Consider the following 22,027-nt stretch of genomic DNA (forward strand, 5'->3'; position numbering starts at 1 on the left):
GCCTCCAACTGCTCTTAAACGCTAGTAAAACCAAATGCATGCTTTTCAACCGGTCGCTGCCTGCACCCGCATGCCCGACTAGCATCACCACCCTGGATGGTTCCGACCTTGAATATGTGGACATCTATAAGTACCTAGGTGTCTGGCTCGACTGCAAACTCTCCTTCCAGACTCATATCAAACATCTCCAATCGAAAATCAAATCAAGAATCGTCTTTCTATTCCGCAACAAAGCCTCCTTCACTCACGCCGCCAAGCTTACCCTAGTAAAACTGACTATCCTACCGATCCTCGACTTCGGCGATGTCATCTACAAAATGGCTTCCAACACTCTACTCAGCAAACTGGATGCAGTCTATCACAGTGCCATCCGTTTTGTCACTAAAGCACCTTATACCACCCACTTGTATGCGACTTGTATGCTCTAGTCGGCTGGCCCTCGCTACATATTCGTCGCCAGACCCACTGGCTCCAGGTCATCTACAAGTCCATGCTAGGTAAAGCTCCGCCTTATCTTAGTTCACTGGTCACGATGGCAACACCCATCCGTAGCACGCGCTCCAGCAGGTGTATCTCACTGATCATCCCTAAAGCCAACACCTCATTTGGCCGCCTTTCGTTCCAGTACTCTGCTGCCTGTGACTGGAACGAATTGCAAAAATCGCTGAAGTTGGAGAGTTTTATCTCCCTCACCAACTTCAAACATCAGCTATCTGAGCAGCTAACCGATCGCTGCTGCTGTACATAGTCTATTGGTAAATAGCCCACCCATTTTCACCTACCTCATTCCCATACTGTTTTTATACTGTTTTTATTTATTTACTTCTCTGCTCTTTTGCACACCAATATCTCTACCTGTACATGACCATCTGATCATTTATCACTCCAGTGCTAATCTGCAAAATTGTAATTATTCGCCTACCTCATGCCTTTTGCACACATTGTATATAGACTCCCATTTTTTTCTACTGTGTTATTGACTTGTTCATTGTTTACTCCATGTGTAACTCTGTGTTGTCTGTTCACACTGCTATGCTTTATCTTGGCCAGGTCGCAGTTGCAAATGAGAACTTGTTCTCAACTAGCCTACCTGGTTAAATAAAGGTGAAATAAAAAATAAAACATTTAAAAAAAAGAATTAGGTCAATTCCATCTTCTGATTATTATCCAAAAAAGAGCCACCAAATTTGATAATCAATTAAAAACAAGTGACCCCCACGCCTACCATTACAAAGTGCTCAAATGCTAAGAGATGACTATAGAAGAGATTCCCCTCAGCCAGCTGGTTCTCAGGCTCAGTTCAGTAACTCCTACCAACCCAACAAAGCCTCAGGATAGCACTCAGAAAATACGGTCAAACAAAATCATCGCAAAGCAAAATATATATATATTTATATCACCTATTGGAAAGACACCACAAAAAAATCTAAGTAAACTTCAACACTACTTGGCTATTAACAGACTAACCACCATGAAAACTGAGAAAAACACTGAGCAGTGAGCACAGCTTGGCCATTGAAACCGGCCGTCATAGACAAATCTGGCATCCCAGAGAGGACAGGTTGTGCTCATTCTGCCCTCAGAGAGAAGTCGAGACAGAGCTGCATTTTTCCTACAACGCCAGAACAATACAGACTTATGGGTAATTTTCTTTCCCAAAATCGAAAACAATGAATGAAAATAATGAATGAAAACGTTTTTCGTGTCAAATCACCAATTGTCAACCCATCCCTTATGGGATTAATTGACACAAACAAACACTAAGGTAATTCATTTATAATTATTCATTGCGCATCACATAAAGAGTAAAAAATAAAAAGTCAGGGAAAGATCAATACATAATAGTAAATCCCTAGAGCAGTAAAATAATATACATACATAGAAGACAAAAAGTTCTCGCATTTCATTTCTCTTCCAAAGAACGACAGCAGCCGTGCTATTGAATTGAGCCCTCCTAAAGCAAGACGAACCATACGCATGTTCTGCCTTACTATTATTCGACCATGCTGGTCATTTATGAACATTTGAACATCTTGGCCATGTTCTGTTATAATCTCCACCCGGCACAGCCAGAAGAGGACGGGCCACCCCACATATGCTCTCTCTAATTCTCTCTTTCTTTCTTTCTCTCTCTCGGAGGACCTGAGCCCTAGGACCGTGCCCCAGGACTACCTGACATGATGACTCCTTGCTGTCCCCGGTCCACTTGACTGTGCTGCTGCTCCAGTTTCAACTGTTCTGCCTTGTTATTATTCGACCATGCTGGTCATTTATGAACATTTGAACATCTTGGCCATGTTCTGTTATAATCTCCACCCGGCACAGCCAGGAGAGGACTGGCCACCCCACATAGCCTGGTTCCTCTCTAGGTTTCTTCCTAGGTTTTGGCCTTTCTAGGGAGTTTTTCCTAGCCACCGTGCTTCTACACCTGCATTGCTTGCTGTTTGGGGTTTTAGGCTGGGTTTCTGTACAGCACTTTGAGATATCAGCTGATGTACGAAGGGCTATATAAATAAATTTGATTTGATTTGACATATACAACATACAGTGGGGCAAAAAAGTATTTAGTCAGCCACCAATTGTGCAAGTTCTCCCACTTAAAAAGATGAGAGAGGCCTGTAATTGTCATCATAGGTACACTTCAACTATGACAGACAAAATGAGGGGGGAAAATCCAGAAAATCACATTGTAGGATTTTTTATGAATTTATTTGCAAATTATGGTGGAAAATGAGTATTTGGTCACCTACAAACAAGCAAGATGTCTGGCTCTCACATACCTGTAACTTCTTCTTTAACCTCTGGATTCTAGCCATCCCGCATCCGGGATCGTGAATACAGCCTCAAGTTCATTACCAAAACACAACGTTAACTATTCATGAAAATCGCAAATTAAATGAAATAAATATGCTAGCTCTCAAGCTTCGCCTTTTGTTAACAACACTGTCATCTCAGATTTTCAAAATATGCTTTTCAACCATAGCAAAACAAGAATTTGTGTAAGATTATTGATAGCTAGCGTAGCATTTAGCGTAGCATTCAGCATGCAACATTTTCACAAAAACAAGAAAAGCATTCAAATAAAATCATTTACCTTTGAAGAACTTCAGATGTTTTCAATGGGGAGACTCTCAGTTAGATAGCAAATGTTCAGTTTTTCCAAAAATATTATTTGTTTAGGACAAATCACTCCGTTTTGTTCATCACGTTTAGCTACGAAAAAAACCTGTATCCAGGAGTGTAATTATCCCGCAAGCTCATTAGCATAACACAACGTTAACTATTCATGAAAATCGCTAATGAAATGAAATAAATATGCTAGCTCTCAAGCTTAGCCTTTTGTTAACAACACTGTCATCTCAGATTTTCAAAATATGCTTAGCAACCATAGCAAAACAAGCATTTGTGTAAGATTATTGATAGCTAGCGTAGCATTTAGCGTAGCATTTAGCGTAGCATTCAGCGGGCAACATTTTCACAAAAACAAGAAAAGCATTCAAATAAAATAATTTACCTTTGAAGAACTTCGGATGTTTTCAATGAGGAGACTCAGTTAGATAGCAAATGTTCAGTTTTTCCTGAAAGATTCTTTGTCTAGGAGAAATCGCTCCGTTTTGTTCGTCATGTTTGGCTACCAAAAAAAATAAATAAATTCAGTCATCAAAACGCCTAAATTTTTTCCAAATTAACTCCATAATATCGACTGAAACATGGTAAACGTTGTTTAGAATCAATCCTCAAGGTGTTTTTCACATATCTCTTCGATGATATATCGTTCGTGGAAGTCTCCTCTCTCCTCTGAATCACATGGACGAATGCTTGCAGCTGGAGTTTACGCACCAATTTAGACAAAGGACACCGGGCGGACACCTGGTAAATGTAGTCTCTTATGGCCAATCTTCCAATGATATGCCTACAAACACGTCACAATGCTGCAGACACCTTGGGGAAACGGCAGAAAGTGTAGGCTCGTTCAGGGCGCATTCACAGCCATAATGGACAAGCGCCTCAAATATTTAGCTCATTTCCTGTTTGAAGTTTCATCTTGGTTTCGCCTGTAGCATCAGTTCTGTGGCACTCACAGATAATAACTTTGCAGTTTTGGAAACGTCAGAGTGTTTTCTTTCCAAAGCTGTCAATTATATGCATAGTCAAGCATCTTTTCGTGACAGAATATCTTGTTTAAAACTGGAACGTTTTTTCATCCAAAAATGAAATACTGCCCCTAGTGTTCCAAGAGGTTAACAAACAGATTACCAACCATTTTGAATCCCACTGTACCTTCTCCACTATGCAATCTGGTTTCAGAGCTGGTCATGGGTGCACCTTAACCGCCATCGATAAGAAACAATACTGCGCAGCCGTATTCATTGACCTGGCCAAGGCTTTCGACTCTGTCAATCACCCCATCCTCAAAAAGGGAAGTTTTCTGGGAAAACTAGCAGCATTTAAATCTTCTCGATGTATCAGTGTGGATAAAGGTAACATTTGAAGAACAGTGGCATATCCCATCCCTGCATTAAGGTACGTTTTCCGACCGACATCTCGGGCCAGCACCACTGTGTCTTACCCCAGTGCAGCTCAGTGTAAACAAGCGCAACAGCAGGATGAAAAGGGCAGTTTTTCAGGTGTGATTGATTTGGGGGGGATTCTGCAACATTCAATAGTAGCCTATCAAACCCTTTTTAATATCAAAAATCTTGACATAGGTTGGATTTTTGGATGTTAATGTGTAAAGGATGTCACACTGCTTGCTTCGGTAGTAGGCCTACCGCTTCCTCCTGATTTAGCTCATACCAAGGCTCAAACCCAGGAACTCTGCCTCGCAAACACACAGCGGCCACCCTAAAGCATCTTACCAAGTCGTGCCTATGAAAAGCTAGCTATTCGCCAGCGCAAATGGAAACACTTCAGGCTGAGGAGTGGGTTTCACAGATCCCCATCTGCTACATAAACTCAGCAAAACAAGAAACGTCTTCTCACTGTCAACTGTGTTTATTTTCAGCAAACTTAACATGTATATGAAACATAACAAGATTCAACAACTGAGACAAACTGAATAACTTCCACAGACATGTGACTAATAGAAATAGAATAATGTGTCCATTAACAACGGGCGGGGGGGGGGGTCAAAATTAAGAAAGGTAACAGTCAGTATCTGGTATGGCCACAAGCTGCATTAAGTACTGCAGTGCAGTGCATCTCCTCCTCATGGACTGCACCAGATATACCAGTTCTTGCTGTGAGATGTTACCCCACTCTTCCACCAAAGCACCTGCAAGTTCCCTGACATTTCTGGGGGGAATGGCCCTAGCCCTCACCCTCCAATCCAACAGGTTCCAGATGTGTTCAATGGGATTGAGATCCAGGCTCTTCGCTGGCCATGGCAGAACACTGACATTCCTGCCTTGCAGGAAATCACACACAGAACGAGCAGATGGCTGGTGGCATTGTCATGCTGAAGGGTCATGTGAGGATGAGCCTGCAGGAAGGGTACCACATGAGGGAGGAGGATGTCTTCCCTGTAACGCACAGCGTTGAGATTGCCTGCAATGACAACAAACTCAGTCCGATGATGCTGTGACACACTGCCCCGGACCATGATGGACCCTCCACCTCCAAATCGATCCCGCTCCAGAGTACAGGCCTCGGTGCAACGCTCATTCCTTCGACGATAAACACGAATCCGACCATTACCCTGGTGAGACAAAAACGTCAGTGAAGAGCACTTTTTGCCAGTCCCGTCTGGTCCAGCGATGGTGGGTTTGTGCCCATAGGCGACGTTGTTGCCGGTGATGTCTGGTGAGGACCTGCCTTACAACAGGCCTACAAGCCCTCATTCCAGCCTCTCTCAGCCTATTGCGGACAGTCTGAGCACTGATGGAGGGATTGTATGTTCCCGGTAAACGGTAAAACTCGGGAAGTTGTTGTTGCCATCCTGTACTTGTGATGTTTGGATGTACCGACCCTGTGCAGGTGTTACACGTGGTCTGCCACTGTGAGGACAATCAGCTTTCCGTCCTGTCTCCCTGTAGCGCTGTCTTAGGTGTCTCACAGTACGGACATTGCAATTTATTGCCCTGGCCACATCTGCAGTCCTCATGCCTCCTTGTAGCATGCCTAGGGCACGTTCACACAGATGAGCAGGGACCCTGGGCATCTTGCTTTTGGTGTATTTCAGAGTCAGTAGAAAGGCCTCTTTCATGTTAGTGTCCTAAGTTTTCATAACTGTAATAGCCTACCGTCTGTAAGCTGTTAGTGTCTTAACGACCGTTCCACAGGTGCATGTCCATTAATTATGGTTCATTGAACATTCATGGGAAACAGTTTTTAAACCCTTTACAATGAAGATATGTGAAGTTATTTGGATTTTTTTACTAATTGTCTATGAAAGACAGGGTCCTGAAAAGGGACGTTTCTTTTTTTTCTGAGTTTATGAGCATATGCAGGTGTAGTGAGACTGTTGCCACACTAGAGGTCATTACAGCATTGAGAGAGAGAGAGGGTGTACGTTATCATTGGTATGTACATTATTACATTAATATACATTTTCATTGGCATAATGTCTGGTGAGGGAAATGCTTGTATATTTTTGCATTGATACAGACCCTCACAAAAAACTTACTAATACATTAACAAATACATACATTCTAATAAAACAAATAGGGTAAGAGCAGATTACCATCCAACAAATGGATTGTAAATGGATTGTAGATTTTCACATGGTTGAAGTGGTATGGCCTTCTTTCCTATAATTTTTTTTGAAATACCACCAGTCTCTTCTGATCTAGTTTCAATTATCTAGGCTTTTGAACAAGACATCTAATCTAGAAGGCAAGAGGTGAGCTTCCACATCAGGTGCTGTCTGATAACACTAATCAAATCAAATTGTATTTGTCACATGCACCGAACACAACAGGTGTAGATCTTACAGTGAAATGCTTACTGACAAGCCCTTAACTCTATTTCTTGAGGTGCATTGTTGGTTAAGAAAATATACTACCTCTAGTTTCTACCAAAAGTAAATTAACAGTCAGTCCAGCCATCCCAATGCCGGACACTTGCGAAAGCTGCGTTTTAGGCTGATTACATTGCAGACACCTGCCATTAGTTCATGCAATGCCACTTCTGCAATATAGTCTGCCTGGAACCATACCTTGATCTTCCTGTGACCCATCTGGGGTTAGAGGTCAGAGATGAAATTCTAGAAAGTGAAAGTCAAGTGCTAATTGGCTAGATTGGAAGATTGGCTCACATTCATGATATTATTGAATTATTTTTCACCCAAACCCAGTCTTCCCCAATATACACTGGCTTATTATTATTGTACACAACAATGTTGCAGTACAATGTTTCAGTAGTGTAATGCACTCCAGTGTCACGATCGTCATAGTGAGGAGACCAATGCGCAGCATGGTGTGAATACATCTTTTTAATGAAAGACGAAAAAACACGAAGTACACTAAACAAACAAACAAACAATACAAACGTGACCACTATCAAAACTGAGTGCAAACATGCAACATCACATAGACAATAACCCACGAAATACCCAAAGAAGATGGCTGCCTAAATATGGTTCCCAATCAGAGACAACGATAAACAGCTGCCTCAAATTGAGAACCAATCTAGGCAACCATTGATATACATAAACACCTAGATGGTAAACAACCCCATAAACCTACAAAAAAAACTAGATATAACAAAAACACATACTTCACCCATGTCACACCCTGACCTAACCAAAATATATAAAGAAAACAAAGAATACTCAGGTCAGGGAGTGACATCCAGAGTACAGTAGGTTATTAGCAGGTGTGTTGGAGCTTCTCTACTTAAAATATGCCATATAGAAGACAAGTTACCTGTAAGGCAATTTAGGCTAAGCTAATCAGGTGAAAGTTGAAAGAGATGTTGTGGCCTGTTGTTCTATCAGCAGAGTCTAAAAGACATCTGACTACATGAGTAGTGTTTGTTGGCGGGGGGTTACTGGCTGGTATACAAATACATGCTGACATTTACATACTTTATTCCCCTAATGCAAATATTAATTTGTCGAGTGCACTTTAATTATACAGCATTCAATCACTAATATGAAACCTCTCCATAATATGACAGAGATGGAGTTATACAGATGATTTATAGTCATTTGACATCAATCCATAAACTCTTGGGAGAAGGAATACTTTCAGTTAAACACATGCAACTGGCATAGTAGGACAGCTGTGGCAGACAGAGGACTTGTCATTTCCTGATATTCTCACATAGATTATGTTTGAAAATCTGTTTAATCAGTCTCTCATGCCAAGGCAACCAATTCCACTCCTATACCCATTTTTCAGACAGAGGAAAAGATGGTTTTATATTCACACATTCAGATATTCCACAGACATTCGCCAAAAGCCATTTACAAATGTAAAACTCATTAACTAACTTCACCGTTTGTCACAGAAACATCAGACTAGATATGATTTATTCAATAAATGTCTAGCATACTTTTACATTTGATTTGAGTAAATATTCCAGTTTTAATTTGATAGAAATACATAACATCTATAAAATGCCATTTAAAGCTATTTATCGTTAACTAATTCACTGATGACAGAATCATCAAGCTAGGTATTATTTATTTGATACATGTCTATACTTTTACAACGTTTCTTGTGAGTAAAAATTCCAGTTTTGACTTGATAGAAATACATAACATCTATAAAATGTCATTTAAAATGGTATAAATCAATAACTAATTCACCATTTGTCACAGAAACATCAAACTAGGTATGATTTATTCAATAAATGTCTAGTATACTTTTACAAACTTTCTTGTGAGTAAAAATTCCAGTTTTGATTTGGTAGAAATACATAAAATCTCAAATATTACATTTGAAGAAGAAATCAATAACTCATTTAGTGATTATCGCAGAAAAAAAGTGAAAATATGCATATATTTGCAATAACTTTAAAGAAATGTTAATTTCAAGTGCAATTTGTTCTATATGAAGTCAGACAATGTTTATATAAAGTTGTACAATGTTTACAATCTTAAATTGTATGCCAAATCAATGTTTGCGTTTTTAGTGCAACAGTTCCACATTTTAAAGTCGTTACAAGGCACAACAGTCATTTATGTATACGTCTCTAATTTAACAGCAAAGAAGCCCCTTTCAATCATTTTCTATTTTGGCTTTGTTGAAGTCCTGCTTTGTCATCCCCAGACAAGCTGAATGGTACCATCTCCTGGGGTAATAGATTCAACTGTTCAACACTTACAACTCAACGTTTAGTACCCCGGGTATTCCCAGAACACATTCTGGAAAGTCTATAGATCCAGTGGTGACTTCATTAGGTACAACCCACTATGCATCTGGAACAGCGTGAATTGAAACTGTTGATGAAACTGGGAAAGGAGATAGACTGTTGGAGTTATTAAGCCAGTTGGAGTTCATTACAGTCTGTACACGTTTTGGAACTTTTTGTTTCTAACCATTTTGAGTCTGTAATCGAACCCACAAATGCTGTTGCTCCAGATACTTAACTAGTCAAAAGGACAGTTTTATTGCTTCTTTAATCAGTCCAACAGTTTTCAGCTGTACTAACATAATTACAAAAGGGTCCACCTGGCCGTGCTGCTGGTCCAGTTTCAACTGTTCTGCCTGCGGCTATGGAACCCTGACCTGTTCACCAGACGTGCTACCTGTCCCAGACCTGCTGTTTTCAACTCTCTAGAGACAGCAGGAGCGGTAGAGATACTCTCAATGATCGGCAATGAAAAGCCAACTGACATTTACTCCTGAGGTTGCACACTCGACAACTACTGTGATTATTATTATTTGACCATGCTGGTCATTTATGAACATTTGAACATCTTGGCCATGTTCTGTTATAATCTCCACCTGGCACAGCCAGAAGAGGACTGGCCACCCCTCATAGCCTGGTTCCTCTCTAGGTTTATTTTGGCCTTTCTAGGGAGTTTTTCCTAGCCACCGTGCTTCTACACCTGCATTGCTTGCTGTTTGGGGTTTTAGGCTGGGTTTCTGTACAGCACTTTGATAAATCAGCTGATGTAAGAAGGGCTATATAAATACATTTGATTTGATTCGATGGTTGCTGATAATGGGCCTCTGTACTGTACACCTATGTAGATATTCCATAAAGAAATCAGCCATTTCCAGCTACAATAGTCATTTACAACATCCATTTTTTCCTGTAGTCTAATTTAATATGACTGAAGATGCAGCATTTTATGCCAGGCCCCTTCCAATAGGGTATAACAGACTCGTTAGAACTTTGACCACACGCTCTCTAGACGGACTACATACCCTCTATCAAATCAAAACTGGAATTGTTACTCAAAACAAAAGTTGTAAAAGTATGTTAGACATTTATAGAATACATCACATCCATTTGTATGTTTCTGTGACAATCAATTCGTTATTGATTTTTACAATTTGAAATGGCTTTTGGCGAATGTCTGTTGAATGTCCGAATGTAAAACCAACTTTTCCTCCGAATTTTTCAGACCCTTTCCTGTTTATGGTCATCACTTGTTGAATGTTGTGCAACAAAGTCAACATAAGACGGGAAAAATAAAGTTATCATTTTCTATTCTATACTAAACCTGGTCCAGAAACACAGAATCAATTTCAGATCTGGAATTGACAGTGGCCCAATTCAGTCCCAATCTTGAATCTAACCAGAGGAAAAGGCGAAGTCCGTATAGTCTGCTATAACGTTTCACAGGGAATAAAAACAATCCCCCGCTCAACCCTGCCAGGGTTTGAGGGGAAAGGCGATAACAAAAGGCCATTAACAGTTCGTTCAACCTTCACCTGGACACATGTAGAAGACAGAAGATAACAAATGCCATCATCGAGACGAAGATAAAGGAGAGCGCGCAGCCTTGTGCGTCTTTTCGCGGTCAGCTGACAATTTATCCACCAATCATAAGTCGTGTATGGTTGGAAATCCATCCAATTGAAGCTGCGACTTGTATGTGAAAGAATAGGCTGTATATAACCTACCGACTGGGAACGTAGTTGCGCAGATTGCGATCGTCCGAGGAAACTACAGCAGTAAGTAGCAGGCTACCGGTATCTACCTCCTGCCCTCATCTCCTTCTATTGACGTTGGATTGGATACTGATCTGGAGTTTACTGTATTCTACAGGCTAATCAATTTCACTGAGCCTTGTGCAAACTATAAAAAATCAGTCAACAGGGCAGTCTGAGTCTATTTAGCCAACTGTGTTTTTAGTCCTTGACCATTGGAGGAAGGCGTCAGTAAGAGCCCCTGCGCTCGGTCTGAACATTATGACACGCATTGCTTGCGGTACGGTTTTGGGAACCAAAGGACCTTTCATATCAGCGAGAAACAATTTTCAAAAAGCATCAAGTTGACACACACCTTGACAGGGTTCTTGTTCCCACGCGACCATCTCCACGTTATAGCGTGGAAGACCGAGGGACCGCTAATTAACTAGTATTGTACGCGCCAAACACCTGCGTGTGACACAAAGAAGGCTGCCAGAAATGCGTTATCGCTGAGAAACACTTGACTGCAAAGCCGGTCAAAACAGTGTAGCCTACAGGGTGTGTATTATGATGTGATATGAAAGTAAAGTGCTTTATGTTTCTAGAACCGTATCGCAATTGTGAATCGATGCAGATCCAGTCTACTTCTGAAAATAACGCACTGAATAAGTTCCTTGGACCTTTAACAAGTATGGGGAATGTTGAGGCTCCTAAATAGTAGGCCTACATATTGGGTTAGTTAGGCCTATGCTTGGCATGCAGAATTTACACTAGCCTGCTTTTGCTGCCCAATGTAAACATACTGTTGTCTGGTTGGATTAGATTTAGCCTTTTTTCACTGCAAGCTTTTGTTAAAGAACAACCTTATCATTTCAAAAATATAGATGCGCACTTCTATAGAATCATTTTCGTCGGTAAGATTGTTTTCACTAATCTTGGTAGAATGCATGCCAATCTTGCTTGTTATCCTCAAGAATTTTTTTGAAAGTCGAGCTCAAATGAATGGTAATCCGATTATACATCAACCGGCAACTGTACATTCCAGCCACAATCTATTGTTGTAAAATCATACGATTAGACAGGACTTTGGACAATATAAATCAATCATAAAACATTGGAATTGATCTAACATGTACAGTTTACCTCAACTAGCCTGTACCCCTGCACACTGACTCGGTACCGGTGCGCCCTGTATATAGCCTCCTCATTGTTAATCTTATTGTGTTACTTTTTTATTTGAGTGTACTTGGTAAATATTTAGGGGCTTTGTAAGTAAGCATTTCATGTTAAAGTCTACACTTGTTGTACTCGGAGCAGGTGGACAATAAAGTTTGACCCCGTCAGGACAGCCAGGGCTTTGTGAGAAGAAAACATGTTACATAAGAGTATGGCACCCTGCATTATACATGAAAGGTGTTTTCTTTTAAGACATGAAGGGCGACGTCACTCAAATGAACAGCAAAGGTCAGGTCCCTGTCCAGATGAACCCAAGCAGTCAAAGACGGGTAAGCTCTTCAGTGTAATTGACATCTGGATGTTTCCGACGCATTTGTTGAACAAGTCAGACCGAGTCATAGACAGTCTCTTTCTAGCCTGGGTAGCAGTCTTGTTTAACGTTTCCCTCCTTGTACTCTGTGTCAAGGTGCGATTGTTTTGCAGGCTAAAAGGAGTGACCTATGCTACTTGACTGTACTTATCTGGATGCGTGTCAGTACAGGTCTAACTTGTAGGACTGCATTGTATTCTATCCAGTGCAGAGGGAATAGATACAGTTTATACACATGATGATGTGGGTTGAGGAAATAGTGATCATTGCAGAAGGTGACTTGAGAGAGTGAGCAATTGAAAAGTGAAGAGTTGCGAAGGCAACCTGACTTTTGGGTCATAGAGCAGATTTGTTTATATAAATATTGTTTTTCTCTTTCCTATAGGAGGCCCCAGGAGGCCTTTTGGACTCGGTGATGAAAGCGGTCATCGTCATTGGATCTGGCCTCTTTGTCCTGGCAGCCTTTGGGAACTCCTTAACATGGTAATAACAACAAAACATCCACTGTAGGGACAAGAGATGATTTCAGAACAAACATTAACCAATGCGATATTTACACTGTGACCACTGGAATAATATGAATTTGTTCCATTTTAGAGTAATAAGCACAATATTGAATTGTTATTGCAACCACAGATTTGTAACCATAGCCTTTTTCCCTGTGCCTCCCAGGCATCTGCAGAGGTTTTGGGGAGCATCAGGAGACTTCTGGCAAAACCAGTGGACCAAAGTGCACCAGAGGTGGGAGGGACACGAGACAGCTTTGTTCTATGCCGGTAAGAGACAATGTAACTGGTGGGATCTGAAGCCCGGTGTCCCGCTGGAAATAACATCCGACGTAAACTAAAGGAAGTATTATGTGCTGCACAAAGGAACAGGAAGAACTAGACTGTGGCGAGCAGCCCAGTACAACTCTCTCATGGAATTCTGATGTTCCACAGCTCTGATATCTGGGTGATATAATAAAGACAAAACAACATAGCAAGTTCAGGCTTCTTTCTTCTTCTCCCCAGAATTGTGAAGTATATTTATGTTCCGTCCATTATTAGGCACAAACATCATCTCTATGATGTCATGTGATTTGTAAAGGCTGAGTCTCAAATGGCACCCTATTCCCTACATACCGCCCTATGGGCCTTAGTCAAAAGTAGTGCACTGTAAAGGCAAAGTAGTGACCGTTTTGGCACTTCAGTCACCAGCTTTGGTTTTATATCACTTTTATGAGATGTTAATGTACTGATTGAGTGAAACCTGCTGAGCTGTTCTTAGACAATGTCAGGGCATGCTGTATCTTGCTGTATCTTGAATTGGTTCATGTGTACATGATGCGGTTGTTGTATTGCATGTAATGCATTGATTTTGGTTGTGCTGAACAGGGGCGATGTTTGTGCCTTTCGTGGCTTTCTGGGGGTCCAATCTTCTGCTCATGCTGGTTGATTACACTGGAATGCCCAACTTCATCACCCGTTACAGAATACAGGTGGACAAGAACAACCCGGTACAGTCAGTCTAATCCTGTTTTTACACACCTGTATCTCATCATGACCTCCATTTATTACAGTAAACAGGAAGGGCTCTAATCAGGATCATCTTTATGAAAGCCTCACATTTCACTCTAGTGAAAGGAGTTGTGTGTGTGTGTGTGCTCTCACGTGCGCGTGTGTTTGTACTAGCATGTGTGTTGTGAAATTCAGTGTCATCATAAATAGGGCCAGGAGGTTCTCTCCTGTTCATGTTCAGGTCACCCGTGGTCAGGAAAAAACTCAGGTCTCTATGAATGGCATGTCCATCAGTCGATCGGACCAATGTCCTCTTACTGAGTTTGATTAACAGATGTTGTTTTACAGGACACTAGCGAGAGAACGACTGCCATTACTGAGGACCGCTGGTTACTTAGTGTTTACCCTGCCATCTCCTGCAATCTGTGGAAGATTAGATACTTGAGTGACATTGTGTTACTCAAAGTGCTTATCAGTCATTAAACATGACCTGTTTATAATATATTCCAAATGCAGCTAGATATTACTCACCAAATAATGTAGCCAGATATTGAAGAATTGCCCTGTGAGTTTCAAAGGTCAGTGCTTCTACACCTGCATTGCTTGCTGTTTGGAGTTTTAGGCTGGGTTTCTGTACAGCACTTTGAGATATCAGCTGATGTACGAAGGGCTATATAAATACATTTGATTTGATGATTTTTGAATGTGAGGGTGCAAAGCTCAGAAAACATGAGACCGGACTGAGGATAGCTGTACTTTGCCAACTGCACTTAACACCTCTATCGGATTATAAAGCAGAGATCTGTTTACGTCGGCTCCACAGTGATGTATGTAGCGAGTGTTTGATTTGTGGATTTGTGGATTTGTCATGGATACCATTCAAATTCTTTCAGACAGTTGGACACAAATTACTATTGTCATGTGCTACATTGTGGTTTCCTAAGAAAGATTGATGGTGCCGGCTAGAGAAATTATATTCTAGGTACACAACGAACGAGCGTAGCCGCTGGAAGATGGTTAAAAAAAAAATCAAATAAGACCCCCTTACTTACATCTTAAAAACTAGCAGACATTGAAAAACGTTGAAGTAAACAAAACAAGTTCAACTAAGTGAACAATAAACAAGAAGACTAATGATTGCAGAAATTGGGTGATGATAGTTGATTACTTGAAGGAAACGGAGACCTGACATTTGCCACTAAAACTGTCCCCATCCCCTAGGTTGACCCAGTGAAGCTGCGCCACGCGGTGAAGACGGTGGTCTTCAACCAGCTCTTCATCTCTGTTCCCATGGTGGTGGTGTGCTGGGCGGTTATGTTTTCTAGTGGGAATCCCTGCGGCCCAGAGCTGCCCACCTTCCACCGAGGCCTGTTGGAGATGGCCTTCTGCGCCGTGCTGGAGGAGCTTATGTTCTACTACTCGCACAGGTAAGGACTGGGGGCAGCATGGTTTCTCATATACAATACAGTGCCTTGTCAGGAATAATTGATTGGTGTGGAAAATGCTGTACCCAAAGATAAGCGAACGATTACGATGTTTCATAGACAAACAATAGACAGACATATGCATATGGGGAAACAGACACGCTCCTCTGAGAGGTTCCAAAGACAAGATACTCATGACAGTGCCTTCAGAATGTATTACTACCCCGTGCCTTATTCCACATTGTGTTGTTGCAGCCTGAATTCAAAATGGAGGAAATGGCTGTTTTTTTCTCACCCATCTACACACATTACCCCTACTTTTTTCTTATTTTTTTTTTTAATTTTAGAAGATTTATTGAAAATTAAATGCAGAATTATCTAATTTACTAAGTATTCACACCCCTGAGTCAATACTCTGTAGAATCCCATTTGGCAGTGATTACAGCTGTGAGTCTTTCTGGGTAAGTTTCTAAGAGCGATTGCAGCTGTGAGTCTTTCTGGGTAAGTCTCTAAGAGCGATTACAGCTGTGAGTCTTCCTGGGTAAGTCTCTGAGCGATTACAGCTGTGAGTCTTCCTGGGTAAGTCTCTGAGCGATTACAGCTGTGAGTCTTCCTGGGTAAGTCTCTGAGAGCGATTACAGCTGTGAGTCTTTCTGGGTAAGTCTCTAAGAGCGATTACAGCTGTGAGTCTTCCTGGGTAAGTCTCTGAGAGCGATTACAGCTGTGAGTCTTCCTGGGTAAGTCTCTGAGAGTGATTACAGCTGTGAGTCTTTCTGGGCAAGTCTCTAAGAGCGATTACAGCTGTGAGTCTTCCTGGGTAAGTCTCTAAGAGCGATTACAGCTGTGAGTCTTCCTGGGTAAGTCTCTGAGAGTGATTACAGCTGTGAGTCTTCCTGGGTAAGTCTCTGAGAGTGATTACAGCTGTGAGTCTTTCTGGGTAAGTCTCTGAGTGATTACAGCTGTGAGTCTTTCTGGGTAAGTCTCTAAGAGCGATTACAGCTGTGAGTCTTTCTGGGTAAGTCTCTAAGAGCGATTACAGCTGTGAGTCTTTCTGGGTAAGTCTCTGAGAGCGATTACAGCTGTGAGTCTTCCTGGGTAAGTCTCTGAGAGCGATTACAGCTGTGAGTCTTCCTGGGTAAGTCTCTGAGAGCGATTACAGCTGTGAATCTTCCTGGGTAAGTCTCTAAGAGCGATTACAGCTGTGAGTCTTTCTGGGTAAGTCTCTAAGAGCTTTCATTTGCGGTCATTTGCCCATTTGAATCTTTTCAAAATTCTTCAAGCTTTGTCAAATTGGTTGCTGATCATTGCTGGACAACCATTTTCAAGTCTTAAACAGTATCCCACTTTCACATGATCAGGTATTGTGTGTAGGCCAGTGACCCCCCAAAAAACTAACTTTAATACATTTTAAATTCAAGCTGTAACACAACAAATGTGGGGAAAAGTCAAAGGGTGTACATATTTTCTTTAGGTACCGTATATTCTCATCCTTATCTCTGTTCACTCTCCAGCTGCCTCCAAGTGCCTGGGCCCTGGTCAAAACATAAGCCATCTTGCAAGGCCAGAGTGAACCAGGGATTAGACATCTCTATCACGTTAAAGTGCCGATAGCTGAATTACAGCCTTTATCCCCAGAAATATCACTTAAGGTATTAAATGCTTTCTAAGTGCTGTTTTTTGGTGACCCCATCACCAGAGAGGAGTCAACCTCTGGTTTAATAGGCAGCTAGAATGTATCAGCCTGTAGAAGGTACACATACCATTTTTTACATTTTAGTGCTTTATTGGCTATGCACTGAGTAAAGGGACAACATGAACATGTTGCATTATCACATAACATATGGAACGACAAAAAGGATGGTTTTGTGCTAGATTTGAAATGTTACAAGCACATTCAATGCTGTGGCAAAGAACTTATACTGAACAAAAATCTAAACGCAACATGCAACAATTTCAACGATTTTACTGAGTTACAGTTCATGTAAGGACATCTGTCAATTGAAATGAATTCATTAGGCCCTAATCTATAGATTTCACATCACTGGGCAAGGGCACAGACATGGGTGGGCCTGGGAGGGCATAGGCCCACCCACTGGGGAGCCAGGCCCAGCCAATCAGAATGAGTATTACAGACAGAAATACTCCTCAGCTTCATCAGCTGTCCGGGTGGTTGGTCTCAGACGATCCTGCAGGTGAAGAAGCCAGGTGTGGAGGTCCTGGGCTGGCGTGGTTACACATGGTCTGCGGTCGTGAGGCCAGTTGGACGTACTGACAAATTCTCTAAAATGACATTGCAGGCAGCTTATGGTAGAGAAGTGAACATTCAATTCTCTGGCAACAGCTCTTGTACATTCCTGCAGTCAGCATGCCAATTGCACGTTCCCTCAACTTGAGACATCTGTGGCATTGTGTCGTGTGACAAAACTGCACATTTTAGAGTGGATTTTGTCTCCAGCACAAGGTGCACCTGTGTAATGACCATGCTGTTTAATCAGCTTCCTGATATGCCAAACCTGTCAGGTGGATGGATTATCTTGGCAAAGTAGGGATGTAAACAAATTTGTGCACAAAATGTGAGAGAAATAATACTTTTTGTGCAAATGGAACATTTCCCAGATCTTTTATTTCAGCTCATGAAACATGGGACCAACACCATGTTGCCTTTTATACTTTTGGTTAGAGAGCTGAGAGTGAAAATACAACTCACCCTGACAGTATCTTCGACCGTCTGATAACTCTCTGACATTTAACTTGTGATCCCTTCCCTGCCAGGCTGTTTCACCATCCTGCCCTCTACAAGCATTTCCACAAGCAGCACCATGAGTGGACGGCTCCCATCGGAGTGGTCTCTCTCTACGCCCATCCTCTGGAGCACGTGGTGAGCACTTTATGCCTGTCCACTCTTTCTTTCTTTCTTTCTTTCTTTCTTTCTTTCTTTCTTTCTTTCTTTCTTTCTTTCTTTCTTTCTTTCTTTCTTTCTTTCTTTCTTTCTTTCTTTCTTTCTTTCTTTCTGTCAAACTAGGGGACCGTAGCTTGAAACGCTGCATTGTGGATAACCTTGTAAGCAGATCATTTCTTACCATATTTCTAAACAATGTAAAACCATGTTGCTGATGGTCCTGCCCCACCCCCAGCTGTCCAACATGCTGCCTGCCCTGATCGGCCCTGTTATCCTGGGTTCCCACCTGGTCACAACCACCCTGTGGTACGCTCTGGCTCTGGTCAGCACCACCATCTCCCACTGTGGCTACCACCTCCCCTTCCTGCCCTCCCCTGAGTTCCACGACTACCACCACCTCAAGTGAGTCCTGTCTTATGCAAGATAGGTGTGCGTCCCAAATGGCACCCTATTCCCTATGTAACACACTACTTTTTAACAGAGCCCCATGGGACTTTGTTAAAAGTAGTGCACTATAAAGGGTATAGGGTGCTATTTGGGACATCCCAGAATGACTTAATTTTCCCAGAGGGGACTTTGGTATGTTAACTGATATAGGGCACACTGTTCTTGGCATATTCATTTTATTACTGTGAATCCCTGTCCAGTTCTTTGTTTGTACTTGGTTGACTCTCCCGACCATGGCAGATGTTAAAAGTATGGTAATAACTCCTCCACATATCTCTTCTGAAGGCTAGGTGGAATTTTTCTGTAATAATGCTGACGCTTACTAAATCTAATCCTTCCCGATCCGAAAAGGGGAGTCGATACGTGCAAAAGAGTGGGGTTGGTTTGGGATTTGTTCCATGGACAAGTTAGCCTGCCTGAAACACAGCGAGTCTGTGGCTTTAGCCAGGCAATGTACATGTCAAATTCAAAGGAGGAAACATTAAGAACAGCACACTGTTTTTATTTTGTAGTAATTATGTCCCCTACCCTCCATCTCTGCAGGTTCAACCAGAACTTTGGAGTCCTGGGGGTTCTGGACAGGCTACATGGGACCGACGCTAACTTCAGGAAGACCAAGGCTTACGAGCGTCACACCCTGCTGCTCAGCCTCACCCCTCTGACCGAGAGCATCCCAGACCCCCCCAAGAAGGTCCAGTGATTCTCCCCCGTCACTTCTGACCTCCACCGACATCCCGATAATCTCTCCTTACTCCTGTAGTGTGCACTCGTCCATACGGTTAAAATCATTGGATTGGTGTAAGCATGAGCTAGAGGAAAATCTATGATCAAGTGCACAGAGAAAGGAGAGATTATAGAGATGCAATCAGTATTCCCATCCTCAAGTCTGGCACTGGGCTGGCTCCTCTCCCACGGTTCCTTTCTAATCTTGGTAGTCGAGACAGTGGAGTTCTTATTAAAGGTAGAGTCAGCAAAATGACGTTGCACGAGCAGCAACGCAGATGTTGTGATGCGCAAGATGCAAGACTTTGCTCTCACAGTCACACCCGCTATCTGCGCATGTGCACGGGCTTGCTTCACGCTCTTACAACGTGGTAGCCGCGGGACAAAAAACAAGTTTATCCTTGTGCTCCAACGCTCTTTAGTTGTTGCGGAAGTTTGACCCGATATGCTGTTTACTTTGTGCATCTACATCCTATCCCTGAATCGAGCACCTCATTACACTGAAAACACATGGTGGTAATTTACTACTTTTTACCTACACGATCAGAAGACTTTTGTTTCATCTTGTTATAATGTTCCTAGCAGTAGCACTTTCTACCTTTTCAGTCTAACCTTGTTCTCCGCTGTTAAGTATAAACTTGCTGCTTGGAGATAAGGACGGGACATACCGCTTTTTAATTTTCAATCTTACATTTTATAATCCGATTGTTGGACGGCACTTTATTACTGTAATTGGCAGTCATATTAAAGATGCAGTTCTTTGAGTGATTCCTGTGTAACTGGAGAAAAACATACTAATATAAGGTTATTACAGTATGCTTATTGTTAGTAAGTTTGTGGATTCTGGTCTATGGAAAACCATACAATCAACTTTGTCACCATTTGTATGATCTGTATTGATTGATTGATAAATTGGTCCTTAAAGGGTTGTGCTCTGTAGGGTTGAGATTTGGGAGTAAGTATAGATTTTTACATGACCCGTAATTCATAAACTGTGCCATTGTTGCAGAATAAAACCTTAACAAAAAAACCAACATCTCATTTGTTTCAAAGCTTTGACACAATCAGCATTCATCATCACATCTGTAAATTCAATTTTTTTACTCCAATTCTCTCATAATCAGTAGTCTGCTACAGTATTCATCCATCCATCATCCATCAGTGATGTGACTGATCCAGAAACCAGAATGACATTTTAAGTCATTTAGCAGAAGCTCTTATCCAGAGCGATTCGAGTTAAGTGCCTTGGTCAAGGGCACAACAGATTTTTCGCCGAGTCAGCTCGGAGATTCGAACCAGTAACCTTTCAGTTACTGGCCCAATGCTCTTAACCGCTAGGCTTCCTGCCGCCCCCATGGATCAATGGTTTATCCAGTTAACTGTCCCCCCCAAAATATGTATTACTTAATCTCTTTAAGATAGTCAAAATATTGGACACACCTACTCAAGGATTTTTCTGAATGTTTGACTAATTTCTACATTATAGAATAGCAGTGAAAACAATTATGAAATAACACATAGAATCATGTAGTAACCAAAACAGTGTTAAATCAAAATCTATTTTATATTCAAGATCTTTCAAAGTCGACACCCTTTGCCTTGATGACAGCTTTGCACACTTGGCCTTCTTTCAACCAGCTTCACGAGGTAGTCACCTGGAAAGCATTTCAATTAACAGGTGTGCCTTGTTAAAAGTTCATTTGTGGAATTTCTTTCCTTCTTAATGCATTTGAGCCTATCAGTTGTGTTGTGACAAGGTAGGGGTGGTATACAGAAGATAGCCCTGTTTGGTAAAAGAACAAGTCCATATTATGACAAGAACAGCTCAAATAAGCAAAGGGAAATGACAGTTCATCATTACTTTAAGACATGAAGGTCAGTCAACACGGAACATTTCAAGAACTTTGAAAGTTTCTTCAAGTGCAGTCGCAAAACCAATCAAGGGCTATGATGAAACTGGCTCTCATGAGGACCACCACAGAAAAGGAAGACAGAGTTTCTTCTAATGCAAAGGATAAGTTCATCAGAGTTACCAGCCTCAGATTGCAGCCGAAATAAATGCTTCACAGAGTTCTAGTAACAGACATCTCAAAATCAACTGTTCAGAGGAGACTGTGTGAATCAGGTCTTCATGGTTGAATTGCTGCAAAGAAACCCCTACTAAAGGACACCAATAAAGAGAAGAGATTTGCTTGGACCAAGAAACACAGGAAATTGACATTAGACTTGTGGAAATCTGTCCTGTGGTCTCTCAGAGTCCAAATGTGAGATTATTTTTCCAACCGCCCGTATCCTTGTGAGATGCAAAATAGGTGAACGAAGGATCTCCACATGTGCCGTTCCCAACGTGAAGCATGGAGGAGGAGGAGGTGTGGAGGTGCTTTGCTGGTGACACTGTCAGTGATTTATTTAGAATTCCTGGCACACTTAACCAGCATGGCTACCAAAGTATTCTGCAG

The 22,027-nt window shown here is 41.7% G+C and overlaps 1 protein-coding gene across 2 annotated transcripts; it reads left to right on the forward strand.

Annotated features, from left to right (window-relative positions):
• The first annotated feature begins 10,940 nt into the window (after positions 1-10,940).
• Positions 10,941-19,566, forward strand: faxdc2 (fatty acid hydroxylase domain containing 2). Of its 2 annotated transcripts, none has more exons than XM_035790443.2 (9): positions 10,941-11,072; positions 12,459-12,535; positions 12,962-13,059; positions 13,249-13,352; positions 13,953-14,074; positions 15,297-15,502; positions 18,272-18,377; positions 18,634-18,800; positions 19,389-19,566. In XM_035790443.2, exons 2-9 carry the CDS (start codon positions 12,461-12,463, stop codon positions 19,543-19,545), a joined length of 1,035 nt encoding a protein of 344 aa, XP_035646336.1. In that variant the 5' UTR covers positions 10,941-11,072; positions 12,459-12,460; the 3' UTR covers positions 19,546-19,566. The 2 variants fall into 2 exon arrangements, with proteins under 2 accessions (XP_035646336.1, XP_035646335.1); XM_035790442.2 differs by lacking the exon at positions 10,941-11,072 and adding an exon at positions 11,104-11,588.
• The last annotated feature ends 2,461 nt before the right edge of the window (positions 19,567-22,027 follow it).

Source organism: Oncorhynchus keta, chromosome 17 (assembly GCF_023373465.1).
Source record: "Oncorhynchus keta strain PuntledgeMale-10-30-2019 chromosome 17, Oket_V2, whole genome shotgun sequence".
NCBI lineage: Eukaryota > Metazoa > Chordata > Actinopteri > Salmoniformes > Salmonidae > Oncorhynchus > Oncorhynchus keta.

Bases quoted from the DNA above. Each gene is read 5' to 3' on its own strand.
- faxdc2 (XM_035790443.2), top strand. From the start codon at position 12,461: ATGAAGGGCGACGTCACTCAAATGAACAGCAAAGGTCAGGTCCCTGTC. The intron at 14,075-15,296 runs GTACAGTCAGTC...CCCATCCCCTAG, and splicing joins AGGTGGACAAGAACAACCCG to GTTGACCCAGTGAAGCTGCG. The intron at 18,801-19,388 runs GTGAGTCCTGTC...CCATCTCTGCAG, and splicing joins CACGACTACCACCACCTCAA to GTTCAACCAGAACTTTGGAG.